The sequence below is a fragment of the Pseudophryne corroboree genome, chromosome 7 (assembly GCF_028390025.1).
Source record: "Pseudophryne corroboree isolate aPseCor3 chromosome 7, aPseCor3.hap2, whole genome shotgun sequence".
Lineage (NCBI taxonomy): Eukaryota > Metazoa > Chordata > Amphibia > Anura > Myobatrachidae > Pseudophryne > Pseudophryne corroboree.
In genome coordinates this window covers 23,093,395-23,111,550 of record NC_086450.1, presented here as the reverse complement: position 1 = coordinate 23,111,550, position 18,156 = coordinate 23,093,395, and the positions used below count along the sequence as shown (strand labels likewise).

General features: G+C 47.5%; 1 protein-coding gene across 1 annotated transcript in view; it reads right to left on the bottom strand.

The window, feature by feature from the left end:
* The window catches only part of HIBCH (3-hydroxyisobutyryl-CoA hydrolase), a 180,877-nt gene that overhangs the window by 36,007 nt on the left and 126,714 nt on the right, over positions 1–18,156 (bottom strand). The window contains exons 11-12 of the mRNA XM_063932227.1: positions 12,498–12,579; positions 4,995–5,114 (exon numbers count right to left, since the gene is read on the bottom strand). Of these exons, the coding sequence (XP_063788297.1) occupies positions 4,995–5,114; positions 12,498–12,579 (202 nt within the window). The remainder of the gene's footprint in view (positions 1–4,994; positions 5,115–12,497; positions 12,580–18,156) is intronic.

The window sequence follows — 18,156 nt, the reverse complement described above, 5'->3', positions numbered from 1 at the left end:
AAAGAAGTTCAAGTTCAAGATGGAGTCACTCAGAGCAGTGATAGCGAACCTGGAAGAGGGGGACTTTATGGTATCCTTGGACATCAAGGATGCGTATCTCCACGTTCCAATTTACCCCTCACACCAGGGGTACCTCAGGTTCGTTGTACAAAACTGTCACTATCAGTTTCAGACGCTGCCGTTCGGATTGTCCACGGCACCTCGGATCTTTACAAAGGTAATGGCCGAGATGATGATTCTTCTTCGAAGAAAAGGCATATTAATTATCCCATACTTGGACGATCTCCTAATAAGGGCGAGGTCCAGAGAACAGCTAGAGATGGGATTAGCACTGTCTCAAGAAGTGCTAAAACAGCACGGGTGGATTCTGAATATTCCAAAATCCCAGTTAATGCCGACAACTCGTCTGCTGTTCCTAGGGATGATTCTGGACACGGTTCAGAAAAAGGTTTTTCTCCCGGAGGAAAAAGCCAAGGAGTTATCCGACCTTGTCAGGAACCTCCTAAAACCAGGAAAGGTGTCTGTACATCAATGCACAAGAGTCCTGGGAAAAATGGTGGCTTCTTACGAAGCAATTCCATTCGGCAGATTCCACGCAAGAATTTTCCAAAGGGATCTGTTGGACAAATGGTCAGGGTCGCATCTTCAGATGCACCTACGGATAACCCTGTCTCCAAGGACAAGGGTGTCTCTTCTGTGGTGGTTGCAGAGTCCTCATCTATTGGAGGGCCGCAGATTCGGCATACAGGATTGGATCCTGGTGACCACGGACGCCAGCCTGAGAGGCTGGGGAGCAGTCACACAAGGAAGACACTTCCAGGGAGTATGGACGAGCCTGGAAACGTCTCTTCACATAAACATTCTGGAACTAAGAGCAATATACAATGCTCTAAGCCAGGCAGAACCTCTGCTTCAGGGAAAACCGGTGTTGATCCAGTCGGACAACATCACGGCAGTCGCCCATGTGAACAGACAGGGCGGCACAAGAAGCAGGAGTGCAATGGCAGAAGCTGCAAGGATTCTTCGCTGGGCAGAGAATCATGTGATAGCACTGTCAGCAGTGTTCATCCCGGGAGTGGACAACTGGGAAGCAGACTTCCTCAGCAGACACGATCTTCACCCGGGAGAGTGGGGACTTCATCCAGAAGTCTTCCACATGCTGGTAACCCGTTGGGAAAGACCAATGGTGGACATGATGGCGTCTCGCCTCAACAAAAAACTGGACAGGTATTGCGCCAGGTCAAGAGATCCGCAGGCAATAGCTGTGGACGCGCTGGTAACGCCTTGGGTGTACCAGTCGGTGTATGTGTTTCCTCCTCTGCCTCTCATACCAAAAGTATTGAGAATTATACGGCAAAGAGGCGTAAGAACGATACTAGTGGTTCCGGATTGGCCAAGAAGGACTTGGTACCCGGAACTTCAAGAGATGATCACGGAAGATCCGTGGCCTCTACCTCTAAGGAGGGACTTGCTTCAGCAGGGTCCCTGTCTGTTTCAAGACTTACCGCGGCTGCGTTTGACGGCATGGCGGTTGAACGCCGGATCCTAAAGGAAAAAGGCATGCCGGAAGAAGTCATTCCTACTTTGATTAAAGCAAGGAAGGAAGTAACCGTGCAACATTATCACCGAATTTGGCGAAAATATGTTGCGTGGTGCGAAGATCGGAGTGCTCCGACGGAGGAATTTCAACTGGGTCGATTCCTACATTTCCTGCAATCAGGATTGTCTATGGGTCTCAAATTGGGATCTATTAAGGTTCAAATTTCGGCCCTGTCGATTTTCTTTCAAAAAGAATTGGCTTCAGTCCCTGAAGTCCAGACCTTTGTTAAGGGAGTGCTGCATATACAGCCTCCTGTGGTGCCTCCAGTGGCACCGTGGGATCTCAATGTGGTTTTGGACTTTCTAAAATCTCATTGGTTTGAACCACTAAATAAGGTGGATTTGAAATATCTCACTTGGAAAGTGACCATGCTTCTAGCCCTGGCTTCTGCCAGGAGAGTATCAGAATTGGCAGCTTTATCTTACAAAAGCCCATATCTGATTTTCCATTCGGACAGGGCAGAACTGCGGACTCGTCCGCATTTTCTCCCTAAGGTGGTGTCAGCATTTCATCTGAACCAGCCTATTGTAGTGCCTGCGGCTACAAGTGACTTGGAGGACTCCAAGTTACTGGACGTTGTCAGAGCATTAAAAATATATATTGCAAGGACAGCTGGAGTCAGAAAATCTGACTCGTTGTTTATATTGTATGCACCCAACAAGATGGGTGCTCCTGCGTCTAAGCAGACGATTGCTCGTTGGATCTGTAGCACAATCCAACTTGCACATTCTGTGGCAGGCCTGCCACAGCCTAAATCTGTAAAGGCCCACTCCACAAGGAAGGTGGGCTCATCTTGGGCGGCTGCCCGAGGGGTCTCGGCATTACAACTTTGCCGAGCAGCTACGTGGTCAGGGGAGAACACGTTTGTAAAATTTTACAAATTTGATACTCTGGCTAAGGAGGACCTGGAGTTCTCTCATTCGGTGCTGCAGAGTCATCCGCACTCTCCCGCCCGTTTGGGAGCTTTGGTATAATCCCCATGGTCCTTTCAGGAACCCCAGCATCCACTAGGACGATAGAGAAAATAAGATTTTACTTACCGATAAATCTATTTCTCGGAGTCCGTAGTGGATGCTGGGCGCCCATCCCAAGTGCGGATTATCTGCATAAATTGTACATAGTTATTGTTAACTAATTCGGGTTATTGTTGAAGGAAGCCATCTTTCAGAGGCTCCGCTGTTATCATACTGTTAACTGGGTTTAGATCACAGGTTGTACGGTGTGATTGGTGTGGCTGGTATGAGTCTTACCCGGGATTCAAAATCCTCCCTTATTGTGTACGCTCGTCCGGGCACAGTACCTAACTGGAGTCTGGAGGAGTGTCATAGGGGGAGGAGCCAGTGCACACCACCTGATCTGAAAAAGCTTTACTTTTTGTGCCCTGTCTCCTGCGGAGCCGCTATTCCCCATGGTCCTTTCAGGAACCCCAGCATCCACTACGGACTCCGAGAAATAGATTTATCGGTAAGTAAAATCTTATTTTCCACAATTCATTTCCCCTTGTTATAAATTATTTTATGCTATAAAAAACATAAGTGACGCACCCCCCTGGTAACGACACACTGGTATCAGCCATTGCTGGGTTACCGATTAATCATTAGAATTAACTGGTATATAGAGTGTATCGGATGATTGCGGCATATTCTATACCCGAGGTAGGGCGTACGCCCCCTGAAACTTGTCACTCCTTCCGACAATCTGCTTTATAATTAGCGCTTTTACTCATATAGGAATTGTCGTTACGGACAATCGTGGATCCACACAATTGCAGCTGCTTCATTCCGTAGACACTAAAGTCAAGAGTTTGGATCCACGTGTATAATAGCGGACACAATTATAATAGCGAACCAGGCATTGTGTTGCCGGTCTCCACGCGGGAATCAACGTATTGTGTGTGCTACACTGCTCATTGTACAGCAGGATATACATTAAACTTAATACAGATGTGCCTTCATACACTGTTGCTGCGGTCGCGCCAAACAGCGTCTCGCGGCACACCATGTCCCGTGACAGTCTGCTAGCACCAGGCACCTCTTCAAAAATGGGTCTTTTTTTTTTTTTTTTAATAAATTCTTTATTTTCAAGAGAGGCGTGCGGATGCTAAGTCATCCGGAGGTGGACAGCACTCATCTTCTAAATAGAAGAAAAAGAGAAGGACGGAAGAGTGGTAGGGAAAAGGAAGTCTCCAAAAGCGCACTCCGTCCAAAGAGTCAAGCCTGCGGTACGAGCCGCATAGGACGTTTTAGGGCGGTTGTGTTGGAAGAGGTAGATCCTGGACTCTACATGCCCCCGTTCTGTAAAACCATCCCACCCTGCCCCCGATAGGCTAGTGCATGTGGATCAGACTGCGGCGTTGCGGCACACAGCAAGTGATCTCGCACACGCAGATCTGCACAGACCTCTCAACATCTGAATTGTACACAAACCATCGGATTAGCGTACAACTCTGACTCAGTGAATACAGAGTGACTAGACATCAGTAATATTGTAATGTGATATATCACATAGAAAATAGCAGTATGCGGCCACGTTATGGTATCGCTGACCCTTCGCAGGCCGCACAGAGAGCCTCCCAAATCTTATGGTCTCCTTTTGTATATAATCACCTAATGCGTTTCATCAATCATCGCAAGTGACTTCTTCAGAGGTGTATCACTCGGCAAGGTGCATCATATAAATATCATATTACAGGTGGGTCCATATACATCTATCCTCAAATCGCACCAAATAGCTCCACTTAGCGCGCCATGGACTTTGCAACTTAGCCGCGCAGAAACACTAATCCTAAATACCTAGTATGCTATAGGTAAACTAACGTGTGTAACATGTGCAGAGAGAGTTAGATTTGGGTGGGGTGTGTTCAAACCTAAATCTAAAGTGCAGTGTAATAATAAAGCAGCCAGTAATTACCTTGCACAGAAACAAAATAACCCACCCAAATCTAACTCTCTCTGCACATGTTACATGTGCCGCACCTGCAGTGCACATGGCTTTACCCATTAGTGGGCTTTTTTGGTTTGCTAACAAAACCTGATTAAGTCTGAGAATCAGGGACGAAACATGGCACAGCCAGGAACCTGCTCTAAAGAAAAGAACAGGACACTCGCCGTGCCGTCTTCTCCTTCAGGCGCTGTGTTGGCCACACCCCCTGCGGCGGCGGTAGTCCCATCACTGGGCATAAAGCACTATAGTGATATATCACTGTATTTCATTTGGCTGGCCTGTTCGTCCTGTGTACATACCGCAGCACTTTCATCATATTGTATTTCTTCATATAGCAATTAAATAGCTCCTGCGCCCGCTCCTTACTCTACGCTTGCTGTAACCTCATAGGTTAATGGGCACTAACACAATAAGACAGCACGGAGCTTTATATTCCTAGAGTTATCCTTACCATGCAGGCCTGGCTTAGCCTGTATTCCATCGTCAGCACCTCCTGCAGCGATAGTGACGAGCCGCTTTCCAGCTGGCGGAAGGTCATCTTCAAAGACGTCGGAGACATTTTTGAAAGTGTCTGTTGTAAGAAAAACGTCAACAGAGGTAAATGCTACACAGGCCTGGTTAAGTATTCATTGCCTTTATAAACTATTGGTCTGAGCAACATAAAATACAGTACACGTGTCATATCGCAGCGAAGACACCAAGCAGCGCAACGCGACTTCTCAGAACCAGAACTTCCACTTAGGTTACATTATGATTACTTAGAACCAATGTCTTCAGAATGTGATCGCTCCTGAGCTCCACGTGATGGAGAAATTCCTGTCGGAAATGGACGGCGTCCTATCACAGCATTGGTGGGACAAGCACGCAGATTAATTTACAGGACACTGCGCAGGTTATCCCTGGGTCAGGTCTCCATAACTGGTGACGTCCGGGGTGCAGGAGCAGCGCACTTAAAGCCCGATTCAATGGGGGACGCAGAGACTGCTGCGGCTGAGTCAGTGACTTCATGGCAATGGCGCTACAATGCCCACCCCTGGTGTACAGCTGTGTGTATGGATGAGCAAGGCCTGAGAGACGTCCACTATGAACTGTAGATGCTGTAATATACTTGGTGCGTCTTAAGACGCCACCACCGGACGCACCATGGAAGCCTACGCCAGCACCGCCTTGAGTATGGCTGCCGCTGTGACTGGCTGGGGGGTCTGTGCGACACTCCCATAACACGCATCTTTGTGCATACGCTAAGACACCTCCCTGCCACCACTCAGACACGCCCAGCACTTTTCCAAGACATTTTTGAAAATATGCGTCTCAATCACACCAGCACGTTTGTGAGTAGAGAAGACACTGTGGGACACATGCGCCTTAGGAGTTTTTAGGGACTTTATGCATAAACGTTTATTAAAAAACACTCTACTGCATAAACATCACCATTGCATGGCCATTACTAAGCGTGACTAAGATGGCTGACCTATTCCTAAACCTAAACCTAACCTGCTCCTAAACCTAAACCCGACATGCTCCTAAACCTAAACTCTCCTAAACCTAATCCCTAACCTGCTCCTAAACCTAACCTGCTCCTAACCTTAAACCTAAACCTGACCTGCTCCTAAACCTAACCTGCTCCTAAACCTACACATGACCTGCTCCTAAACCTACACATGATCTGCTCCTTAACCTACACATGACCTGCTCCTAAACCTACACATGACCTGCTCCTAAACCTAAACCCGACCTGCTCCTAAACCTAAACTCTCCTAAACCTAATCCCTAACCTGCTCCTAAACCTAACCTGCTCCTAAACCTGACCTTAAACCTAAACCTGACCTGCTCCTAAACCTAACCTGCTCCTAAACCTACACATGACCTGCACCTAAACCTACACATGACCTGCTCCTAAACCTACACATGACCTGCTCCTAAACCTACACATGACCTGCTCCTAAACCTAAACCCGACCTGCTCCTAAACCTAATCCCTAACCTGCTCCTAAACCTAACCTGCTCCTAAACCTGACCTGCTCCTAAACCTAACCTGCTCCTAAAACTAACCTGCTCCTAAACCTACACATGACCTGCTCCTAAACCTAAACCTGACCTGCTCCTAAACCTAAACCTGACCTGCTCCTAAACCTAAACTCTCCTAAACCTAATCCCAAACCTGCTCCTAAACCTAACCTGCTCCTAAACCTGACATGCTCCTAAACCTGACCTGCTCCTAAACCTAACCTGCTCCTAAACCTAACCTGCTCCTAAACCTAACCTGCTCCTAAAACTAACCTGCTCCTAAACCTACACATGACCTGCTCCTAAACCTACACATGACCTGCTCCTAAACCTACACATGACCTGCTCCTAAACCTGACCTGCTCCTAAACCCGACCTGCTTCTAAACATAAACTCTCCTAATACCTAACCTGCTCCTAAACCTGACCTTCTCCTAAACCTAACCTGCTCCTAAACCTACACATGACCTGCTCCTAAACCTAAACATGACCCGCTCCTAAACCTAAACATGACCTGCTCCTAAACCTAAACATGACCTGCTCCTAAACCTACACATGATCTACTCCTAAACCTACACATGACCTGCTCCTAAACCTACACATGATCTGCTCCTAAACATGACCTGCTTCTAAACCTACACATGACCTGCTCCTAAACATGACCTGCTTCTAAACCTACACATGACCTGCTCCTAAACCTAAACATGACCTGCTCCTAAACATGACCTGCTCCTAAACCTAAACATGATCTGCTCCTAAACCTAAACATGACCCGCTCCTAAACCTAAACATGACCTGCTCCTAAACCTAAACATGACCTGCTCCTAAACCTACACATGACCTGCTCCTAAACCTACACATGATCTACTCCTAAACCTACACATGACCTGCTCCTAAACCTACGCATGACCTGCTCCTAAACATGACCTGCTTCTAAACCTACACATGACCTGCACCTAAACATGACCTGCTTCTAAACCTACACATGACCTGCTCCTAATCCTAAACATGACCTGCTCCTAAACATGACCTGCTCCTAAACCTAAACATGACCTGCTCCTAAACATGACCTGCTCCTAAACCTAAACATGACCTGCTCCTAAACCTAAACATGACTTGCTCCGAAACCTAAACATGACCTGCTCCTAAACCTAAACATGACCTGCTCCTAAACCTAAACATGACCTGCTCCTAAACCTAAACATGACCTGCTCCTAAACCTAAACATGACCTGCTCCTAAACCTACACATGACCTGCTCCTAAACCTACACATGATCTACTCCTAAACCTACACATGACCTGCTCCTAAACCTACACATGATCTGCTCCTAAACATGACCTGCTTCTAAACCTACACATGACCTGCTCCTAAACATGACCTGCTTCTAAACCTACACATGACCTGCTCCTAAACCTAAACATGACCTGCTCCTAAACATGACCTGCTCCTAAACCTAAACATGACCAGCTCCTAAACCTAAACATGACCCGCTCCTAAACCTAAACATGACCTGCTCCTAAACCTAAACATGACCTGCTCCTAAACCTACACATGACCTGCTCCTAAACCTACACATGATCTACTCCTAAACCTACACATGACCTGCTCCTAAACCTACGCATGACCTGCTCCTAAACATGACCTGCTTCTAAACCTACACATGACCTGCACCTAAACATGACCTGCTTCTAAACCTACACATGACCTGCTCCTAATCCTAAACATGACCTGCTCCTAAACATGACCTGCTCCTAAACCTAAACATGACCTGCTCCTAAACCTAAACATGACCTGCTCCTAAACCTAAACATGACCTGCTCCTAAACCTAAACATGACTTGCTCCGAAACCTAAACATGACCTGCTCCTAAACCTAAACATGACCTGCTCCTAAACCTAAACATGACCTGCTCCTAAACCTAAACATGACTTGCTCCTAAACCTAAACATGACTTGCTCTTAAACCTACACATGACCTGCTCCTAAACCTACATATGACCTGCTCCTAAACCTACACATTATCTGCTCCTAAACGTAAAAAAAAAAAAAAGAAGCAAATATACAGGATACTTTAAACAAATTCTGCAGTAAATTTATAGGCATAAGGGGTTTAAAGTCTTCTGGAACCATTCTACATGCGCATCCGCCAAGAATTACAGTATTACGGCCACCAAATACACTAGGCACCATATTGTCTTACACTATCCTGAACATTTGCTGTAATACTATACTGTACACTACCCAACACATTGGGAAGATTGCTATACACTATCTGGCACATTGGGAACAGTGCTATACTGTACACTAGCCACCACATTGGGTGCAATGCTATACTGCACACTAGCCAGCATATTGGGTACAATGCTATACTGCACACTAGCCACCACATTGAGAACACTGCTATACTGTACACTAGCCACCACATTGGGAAGATTGCTATGCATTAGCCACCACACTTGGTGAAATACTACTAGCCACACAGGGAATACTGCTATACTGTGCAGTAGCCACCATATTGGGTACAATGCTATACTGTACACTAGCCACCCCATTGGGAACAATGCTATACTGCACACTAGCCACCACATTGGGTGCAATGCTATACTGTACACTAGCCTCCACATTGGGTGAAATGCTATACTGTACACTAGCCACCCCATTGGGAACAATGCTATACTGCACACTAGCCACCACACTGGGCGCAATGCTATACTGCACACTAGCCACCTTATTGGGAACAATGCTATACTGCACACTAGCCACCCCATTGGGAACAATGCTATACTGCACACTAGCCACCACATTGGGTGCAATGCTATACTGTGCACTAGTCACCACATTGGGTGAAATGCTATACTGTACACTAGCCTCCAAATTGGGTGCAATGCTATACTGTACACTAGCCACCACAATGGCAAGATTGCTATACACTCACTATCCAGCACATTGGAAACAGTGCTATGCTGTACACTAGCGTTGGAGAACACTTTGTAGCAGTGTGGTCACTCATGGGCGCAGGTAAACCGGAAAATGGATTTGTACTTTTTAAATGTCTATCTTTATGACGGGAAGTATTTTCCAATTGTGTGACGATGATTATATATTAATTTATTGACTAAAGATTCTAAACCACTTCATGAATGGCATTCCCTAGTCTCAAGTACTGACGCGTTTCACACATCGCAGCACACTTCATCAGATTATACTATAAACAGTAAGTTCTGGTAAATCCTAACACTGTCAGCTGGCATTGCTGGTGTAGAACAGATTCATACATTTAAATAATAAATGCCTGACATTCCTTGTTAAATTTGGATTTATGTTTCAATGAATGTCAATCCTTTCATTCCGCGACCACATACTGCCCGGGTACTGACATGGAACATGTATTATGACGTTTTAAAACAAATGTGTCAAGTTCTAACTTTATATTTAAATGCAGGGAGGGTGTAAATGTCAATCCGTCTACTGATCGATGATGATAAAAATGTTGCGTTGTTTCCCATTTTCTATACAAATCCAGCGTGCAAAGTCCTAAAACTTCCCGGTTCATCAAATGGTCCCATGTCCCACGGCAGGCAAGGAATGGTTCGCTGTCAGAAGACACACGAGTATAAACACGCTGTGAACACAGCGCTATACTTAGATGTATAAAGGTCTCCGTGGACTGTACACACAGTCTCGGCTATTTATAAGCTGTTTGTCTCAGACACTGTGAATGTTGCTGAGCAGTCTATTAAAGGATTACACTGCAGATCTCGTACATAGGCGGCAGATATAATGCACGCAAAATACACCTAGCAACACCACTAGAAGCCAGTACTGCTAGCGTCACATTCTATACACTCTATTCAAAATCAAATTGACATTGAAATACCCTCCCCCCTCCCCCTCAAAAAAACACACACAAAAAATAATAATAATTATCTCCTATATAATAGCCCAGATCTGTGACTCTGTGACTGTATGTATAACACTGGGCGTGGCTAGGAGCTCTCATTGGGTTAGTGGCAGGTCTATCACACCCAGTCCACAGCTGACTGGGCGAGAAACGCCCTCCCACACAGGTTACATCCAATGGGAGGATCTGCCCTTTGCCTGCTGTGTGTTCCCAGAGCAGGATTAACAATGGGGCTGATGGAGCTGCAGCTCCAGGTCCACACCCCAAAATAGGCCCCACTGCATCTGCAGCAATATACCCTCCAGCAATTTACACATAAACATTGATTCACATTCAAAAAGGGGGCGTGGCCACGGGTACAGTGACGTGGCCACGCCCCTTTTACTATACTTTAAATGGAAGTTTGGAGCCCCAAAAATCGGTACAGACCATAAAAAAAAGGGACTGTACCTGCCAAAAAGGTCCAGCTGGAGTGTATGTCACTGCATCTGCAGCAAGTCTCTGCGCTGTAGATAGGGGGGAAAACAATCCTTTTACTGCAGCGTCCTATGGGGGTCATTCTGACCTGATAGCTCGCTGCAGTTCATTGCAGTGCAGCGATCAGGTCAGAATGACCCCCTATGTCCTGCTGCCAGTCCACCTGCCCCCTCCGCCATCAACAATCCCCACTCCCTAGCCGCGGCGCAGGTGTAACAAAAGCTGCTGCAGCCACTGGCAGAGATGTGTATGAAAGCGGCGTAGCGGAAGACTTTCATAGCCCTCCCTGTGCCGCATACTCTCTGAGCCCCGGAGCCTCCTATGCATGTGATGTCACAGAAGTGCCTCCCCGCCACAGCCACGCACAGATCCCCAGAGGCCCTGACTCCGCAACACAGCACCTGGTCTGACGGCCCGGAAGCGCTGAGATGGCTAATGTAACGGATAGAGTGGGTGATATCGCGGAGGGTAATGTCTGGACGCTGAATCAATGTAAAAGGTGACAGTGCTGTGCAGTGCAGTGGGTGAGCAGTGACACTGACACTGCACAGCACTCTCACCTTTTACATTGATTCAGCCAGTCACTCAGTTCTGCCAGCCAATCACTATTGTTAGCGCCGGTGTCCCAACGCGCGGCATTACAGGGACGTATACGCATTAAATAAAGTACAGCTCCCAGCAGGCCATAGGGCCGAAGCACTCAGGTGCTAAGGGCTGCTGGGAGCTGTAGTTTATTGAGTGCATCTTCATCCCTGTAATGTGGAGCGTTGGGACACCGGCGCTAACAATAGTGACTGGCTGCTGTGCGAGTCTCCGGGAGAGCCACTGCCAAAGGGAGGACAGCAGCCTAGCTGCTGACAGGAGGAGAAGCATTACCCGCCTCTACCCCACTCACAGTACCTCCGGGCCCCATCCGCGGCACCTGCACCCCCCCCCCCCTCCACCACCCACGGTGGCTCCGGATGGATGTGTTGCCGCAACCCAACTCTGTCTACAAACCCCCCACCTCACTGTGGACCTGATTTACACTTGTTAGTAAAGCAAAAAAAGCAAACTACTGGGCAAACCCATGCTATACTGCAGGTGGGGCAGAGGTAACATGTGCAGAGTGTGTTCGATTTGGGTGGGGTGGGTTCAACCTGAAATCTAAATTGCAGTGTAAAAATAAAACGGTGTAACATTTGTGGGCTACATGCAAAAGCAGCCAATATTTACCCTGCACAGATAATATATTACCCACCCAAATCTGCCCCACCTGCAGTGCAACATGGTTTTGCCCAGTTGCTTGCTGTCTTGCTTTACTTACAAACATGAATCAGGCCTTATGCTGCAGGAAGAAGTCACTTTACCTTCTTATCAGACATGATTAGGACAGAAGGGAGATGATATGAATATATATTTATATATATATATATATACACACACACACACACACACACACACACAGAGTGTACAGATGGTATTTTCCCATTTCATTTCCTAAACACAGCACAAAAGACATATTGCTGTTTAGAGTCCTTTTAAACATCATATTATTGGAGTATAAATGTAAATCTTATAACACCTTTACCTGGAGCTGCTGCAGAGCAAACGGGGACCCATCTCGTTTCAAGTTTTCAAATATTTCTTCTACGCTGTTTGCTGAAAACAATCTGTGGGTAAGAATATGTAAAGTCTCATTATGCAACGTACGATTATTATTATTATTATCCTTTATTTATATGGCGCCACAAGGGTTCCGCAGCGCCCAATTACAGAGTACATATGCACATAATCAAAACAGGAAAACAGTGACTTACAGTTGAAGACAATATAGGACAAGTACAGGGTAACTAAGCATAACTACATCAGCAGATGACACTGAGATAAGTATCATGGTGGCCAAAAACTGCAGGATCTGGGCAGTTGAGGATTATTAAAGTAAGAAAAGTATAAGCACATGAGGGAAGAGGGCCCTGCTCGTGAGAGCTTACATTCTAAAGGGAGGGGCAGACAGGGGTGACACAGATTGGGTAGGCCGAGCATGGGACAGAGGGTTAGGATGAGATTTGGCTGGGTTTGGTAAAGAAGAGGGTCTTAAGAGCCCGTTTGAAGTTTTGTAGAGAGGTGGAGAGCCTGAGGGGGAGAGGTAGAGAATTCCAGAGAAGTGGTGCAGCACGTGAAAATCTTGGAGATAGGAGTGGGAGGAAGTAATCCGTAGGCAGGAGAGTCGGCGTGCATTAGCAGAGCGAAGAGGACGGGTGGGAGAGTAAAGGGAGATAAGGTCAGAGATGTAGATGGGAGAGGAGTGGGTGAGGGCTTTGTAAGTGAGTGTGAGAAGTTTGAATTGGATTCAGTAAGGGAAGGGAAGCCAGTGAAGGGCTTGTAGGAAAGAGGAGGTGGATGTAGTACGTTTGGAGAGGAAGATGAGCCGGGCTGCAGCATTGAGGATAGATTGGAGTGGAGAGAGGTAATGGTCGGGGAGGCCAGTTAGGAGGAGATTGCAGTAGTCCAGTCTGGAAATGATCAGTGAGTGGATAATGGTTTTGGAGGCATCCTGGGTGAGAAAAGGTCTGATCTTGGAAATGTTTTTGAGATGAAAATTACAGGTTCGTGAGAGGTGCTGAATGTGTGGTTTGAGGGAGAGGGAGGAGTCAGGGATTACGCCAAGACAGCGTACCTGGGGGCTAGAGGAGATAGTCGTGCCATCAATGGATAATGAGATTGTGGGAGGTGAGGTTGTGCAGGAGGGAGGGAAGATGATCAGCTTAATCTTGGACATGTTGAGTTTAAGAAAACGCTGGGACATACAGGAAGAGATAGCAGAAAGACAGTTGGAGATACGAGTGAGGAGAGCAGGGGAGAGGTCAGGGGAGGAAAGATAGATTTGAGTGAAATCAGCATAGAGGTGGTATTGGAAGTTAAAAGAACTAATGATTTCACCTAAAGAGGACGTATAGAGAGAGAAAACGAGAGGACCAAGAACAGAACCTTATGGGACACCTACAGTTAGTGGAAGTGGGGAGGAGGTAGCTTCATGAGAGGAGATAGAGAAGGAACGGACAGAGAGGTAGGAGGACAGCCAGGAGAGGGCAGTATCACGGAGACCAAAAGAGTGAAGGATTACCAGGAGGAGAGGGTGATCCACAGTGTCAAAAGCAGCAGAGAGGTCAAGAAGAATAAGCAGAGAGTAGTGGCCCTTAGATATGGCTGCGTGGTGGTCATTGCAGACGTTTGTGAGGGCAGTTTCAGAGGAGTGGAGAGGACAGAAGCCAGACTGGAATGGGTCAAGCAGTGAGTGGGAGGAAAGAAAGGCAGTGAGGTGGTTATAGACAATACGCTGAAGGAGTTCAGAGGCAAAAGGGAGGAGAGATGGGTCGGTAGTTGGAGAGGGTGTTTGGATCAAGACAAGAGCATGCTTGAAGGCAGAGGGGACAGTGCCTGATGAGAGGGAGAGATTGAGAAGGTGGGCAAGATGGGAACAGGCAGAAGGAGAGAGGTAGCGGAAGAGGTGGAAGGGGATAGGGTCAATTGGGAAGGTGTGTGTGTGTGTGTGTGTGTGTGTGTGTGTGTGTGTGTGTGTGTGTGTGTGTGTGTGTAACGGATGAGGGCCATGACTTCCTCACCAGATACATGGGAGAAAGATGTCAGAGTTGGTAAGAGGGAAGGGGAGGGGTGGCAAGGGATCGGTGGTGGCTGGTTGCTGGTCTGGTGTGATGTGATGTCCTGATGTATGGAGTCAATCTTGTATGTAAAATAAGCGGCAAAGTCAAGAGCAGACAATGAGGATCGGAGAAGAGGTGGTGGTGGGCAGAGGAGGTAGTTGACAGTGGCAAAGAGGCGTCGGGGGTTGGAAGACTGGGAGGAGATGAGAATTTTGTATGACTGTTTAGCAAGAGAAAGGGCAGCAAAGAAGGACGAGAAGATAAGTTTGAAATGGAGGAAGTCTGCCTTAGAGCGTGATTTCCTCCACTGTCGCTCAGCAGTACATGAGCATTTTTGCAGATATCTGGTGCATTTGGTGTGCCAGGGTTGAGGTGTTGGTCTGCGTGGGTGAATAGTGGTTGGTGGAGTGACAGAGTCAAGAGCAGAAGCACGGGAGGCATTGTATAGTGATGTGGCTTTTTCAGGGCATGAGAGAGAGAGGAGAGAGAAGTGAGTCAAACAGGGAGGATAGGGATGAGGTGTCAATAGCGTCAATGTTACGCAATGTTACGATACAGAAGAATAAAGCTTCAGCGGCTTCTTGCAGCTTCTGGTGCAAAAATGTTCAAATATGAGCTTATCTGCAAATCAGTGTTTACCTTCCTAAAGTATAAATGTTTTGTTTTTTAAGGTTTGTTTTACTATGATCAAGCTTTAATGCAGATTCAATCCCCCAATCGGCGGACTCCAATGACCGGCCGGTGAATCCAGATAGTCCATCATGTTGGATTTTGCCAATCACCCGACACAGTCATTGGCAATAGATGCGTGATGTATGTGCCCCTTACCTCTCACTGAGGGGCACATGTATTAACCTGGAGAAGTGATAAAGCAGTGATAAGTGTAATGTGATAATGCACCAGCCAATCATTACGGATTTGAAAAAAGGAGATTTATGGTAAGAACTTACCTTTGTTAAATCTCTTTTTGCGAGGTACACTGGATTCCACAGGGATAACATCGGGGTGTAGAGTTGGATCTTGAGCCAAGCCACCAACAGGCTAAAAGCTTTGACTGTTCCCAAGATGCACAGCGCCGCCTCCTCTAAAACCCCACCTCCGTGCACAGGAGCTCAGTCCAATGCAGTAGCAGGTAAAAGAGACGACAACAGTTAGTAGCCACAGACACCACATTCTCACGACAGGAGAAGGTATCAGCGGCTAATGCCATACAAACCCAAAGAAGCTAAGTGCGTCATGGTGGGCGCCCTGTGGAATCCAGTGTACCTCGCAGAAAGAGATTTAACAAAGGTAAGTTCTTACCATAAATCTCCTTTTCTGCAGCGGGGTACACTGGGTTCCACATGGATAACATTGGGGATGTCCTAAAGCAGTTCCTCATGGAAGGGGACGCACTGTAGAGGGCACAAGAACCCGGCGTCCAAAGGAAGCATCCTGGGAGGCGGAAGCATCGAAGGCTTAGAACCTTATGAATGTGTTCAGTGAGGACCACATAGCCGCCTTGCACAATTGTTCAAGGGTCGCACCACGGCGGGCCGCCCAAGAAGGTCCAACCGACCGAGTAGAATGGGCTTTGATGGTAGCAGGAGCTGGAAGACCAGCCTGTATATAAGCTTGTGCAATCACCATTCTAATCCATCTGGTCAAGGTCTGCTTATTTGCAGGCCAGCCACGTTTGTGAAAACCAAAAAGTACAAAAAGAGAATCAGACTTCCTAACGGAGGCTGTCCTCTTTACATAGATACGGAGAGCCCGTATCACATCCAAAGACTGCTCTTTGGAGGACAAATCAGGAGAAATAAAGGCCGGAACCACAATCTCTTGGTTAAGGTGGAAAGAAGACACCACTTTAGGTAGATAACCAGGGCGTGTCCGAAGAACCGCCCGGTCACGGTGAAAAATCAGAAAGGATGACCAACAGGATAAGGCACCCAAGTCTGAAACCTGTCTAGCAGAGGCAATAGCCAGCAAAAACAAGACCTTAAGAGTAAGTCACTTAAGGTCCACAGATTCAAGGGGTTCAAACGGGGACTCTTGTAAGGCCTCCAGAACCACCGACAAATCCTAAGGAGCCACCGGCGGGACAGAGAGAGGTTGAATTCGTAACACACCCTGAGTGAATGTATGAACATCAGGCAGAGTCGCAATTTTTCTCTGAAACCATACTGACAAGGCAGAAATATGAACCTTGATGGAGGCCAGATGAAGGCCTAAGTCCAGGCCCCGTTGTAGGAAGGCCAAAAGATTGGCCGTACTAAACTTGTAAGCGTCATGATTGTTAGATGCGAACCAAGCAAAGTAAGAATTCCAGACCCTATGATAAATCCGGGCTGAAGGCAGCTTACGGGCCTTCAACATGGTTTGAATGACCGCCTCAGAAAATCCTTTGGCCCTCAGAACTGAAGCTTCAAGAGCCACGCCGTCAAAGCCAGCCGGGCCAAATCCTGGTAGACACAAGGGCCCTTGACGAGGAAGTCTGGGCATTGTGGAAGCAGAAGAGGACGCTCTAACGAGAGACCCTGTAGGTCTGAGAACCAATGCCGTCTGGGCCACGCTGGAGCGACCAGAAGTAGGATTCCTCCTTCTTGCTTGAACTTCCTTATCACCCTGGGCAGAAGTGACACCAGAGGGTACACGTATGCAGCCGAAAGTTCCATGGAATTGCCAGTGCGTTCACGAACGCTGCTTGAGGATTCCTTGTCCTTGCTCCGAAGACCGGAACTTTGTGATTGTGTTGAGACGCCATCAGGTCTACGTCTGGTAGGCCCCACTTGTCCACTAGGAGTTGAAATACTTCTGGATGGAGGCTCCAGTTTCCGGTGTGTACGTCCTGACGACTGAAGAAGTCCGCTCCCAGTTGAGGACCCCCGGAATGAACACAGCCGATATGGCTGGCAGATGGCGTTCCGCCCACTGAAGAATCCTTGACACTTCCATCATTGCCATGCGGCTTCGAGTACCGCCTTGATGATTTATGTCGTTGTCTGCCTGTACTTGAACAGAACAGGCCTGTTCTGTATGATATGCTGGGTCAGGTTCAGAGCATTGAACACCGCCCGCAATTCCTGAATGTTTATCAGGAGGAGAGACTCCTCCCTGGTCCACCGACCCTGAAGAGAGTGTTGCTCCAACACCGCGCCCCAACCCTGCAGACTGGCATCCATCATCAGAAGGACCCAGTTGGAGATCCAGAAGGGAACACCCCTGCTCAGTCGATGGTCCTGTAGCCACCAGCTCTTTGACAAGAAGATCATGTGAGACCTGATCCGGTGAGGCAGGCCATCCCACTTGGCAAGAATCAGCTTCTGCAGAGGGTGGGAATGAAATTGAGCGTACTCTACCATGTCGAAAGCCAACACCATGAGGCCTAGTACTTGCATCGCTGAGTGTATCGACACTCGCGGGCGAGAGAGGAAACGTTGAATTCTGTCCTGAAAGTTCAGGACTTTCTCCTGAGACAAAAACAACCGTTGGTTGTGAGTGTCCAACAATGCCCCCAGGTGCACCATGCTCTGAGCAGGGACCAGGGAAGATTTCTTCCAGTTGATGAGCCACCCGTGGGCTTGCAGAAACTGGCCCATCAGA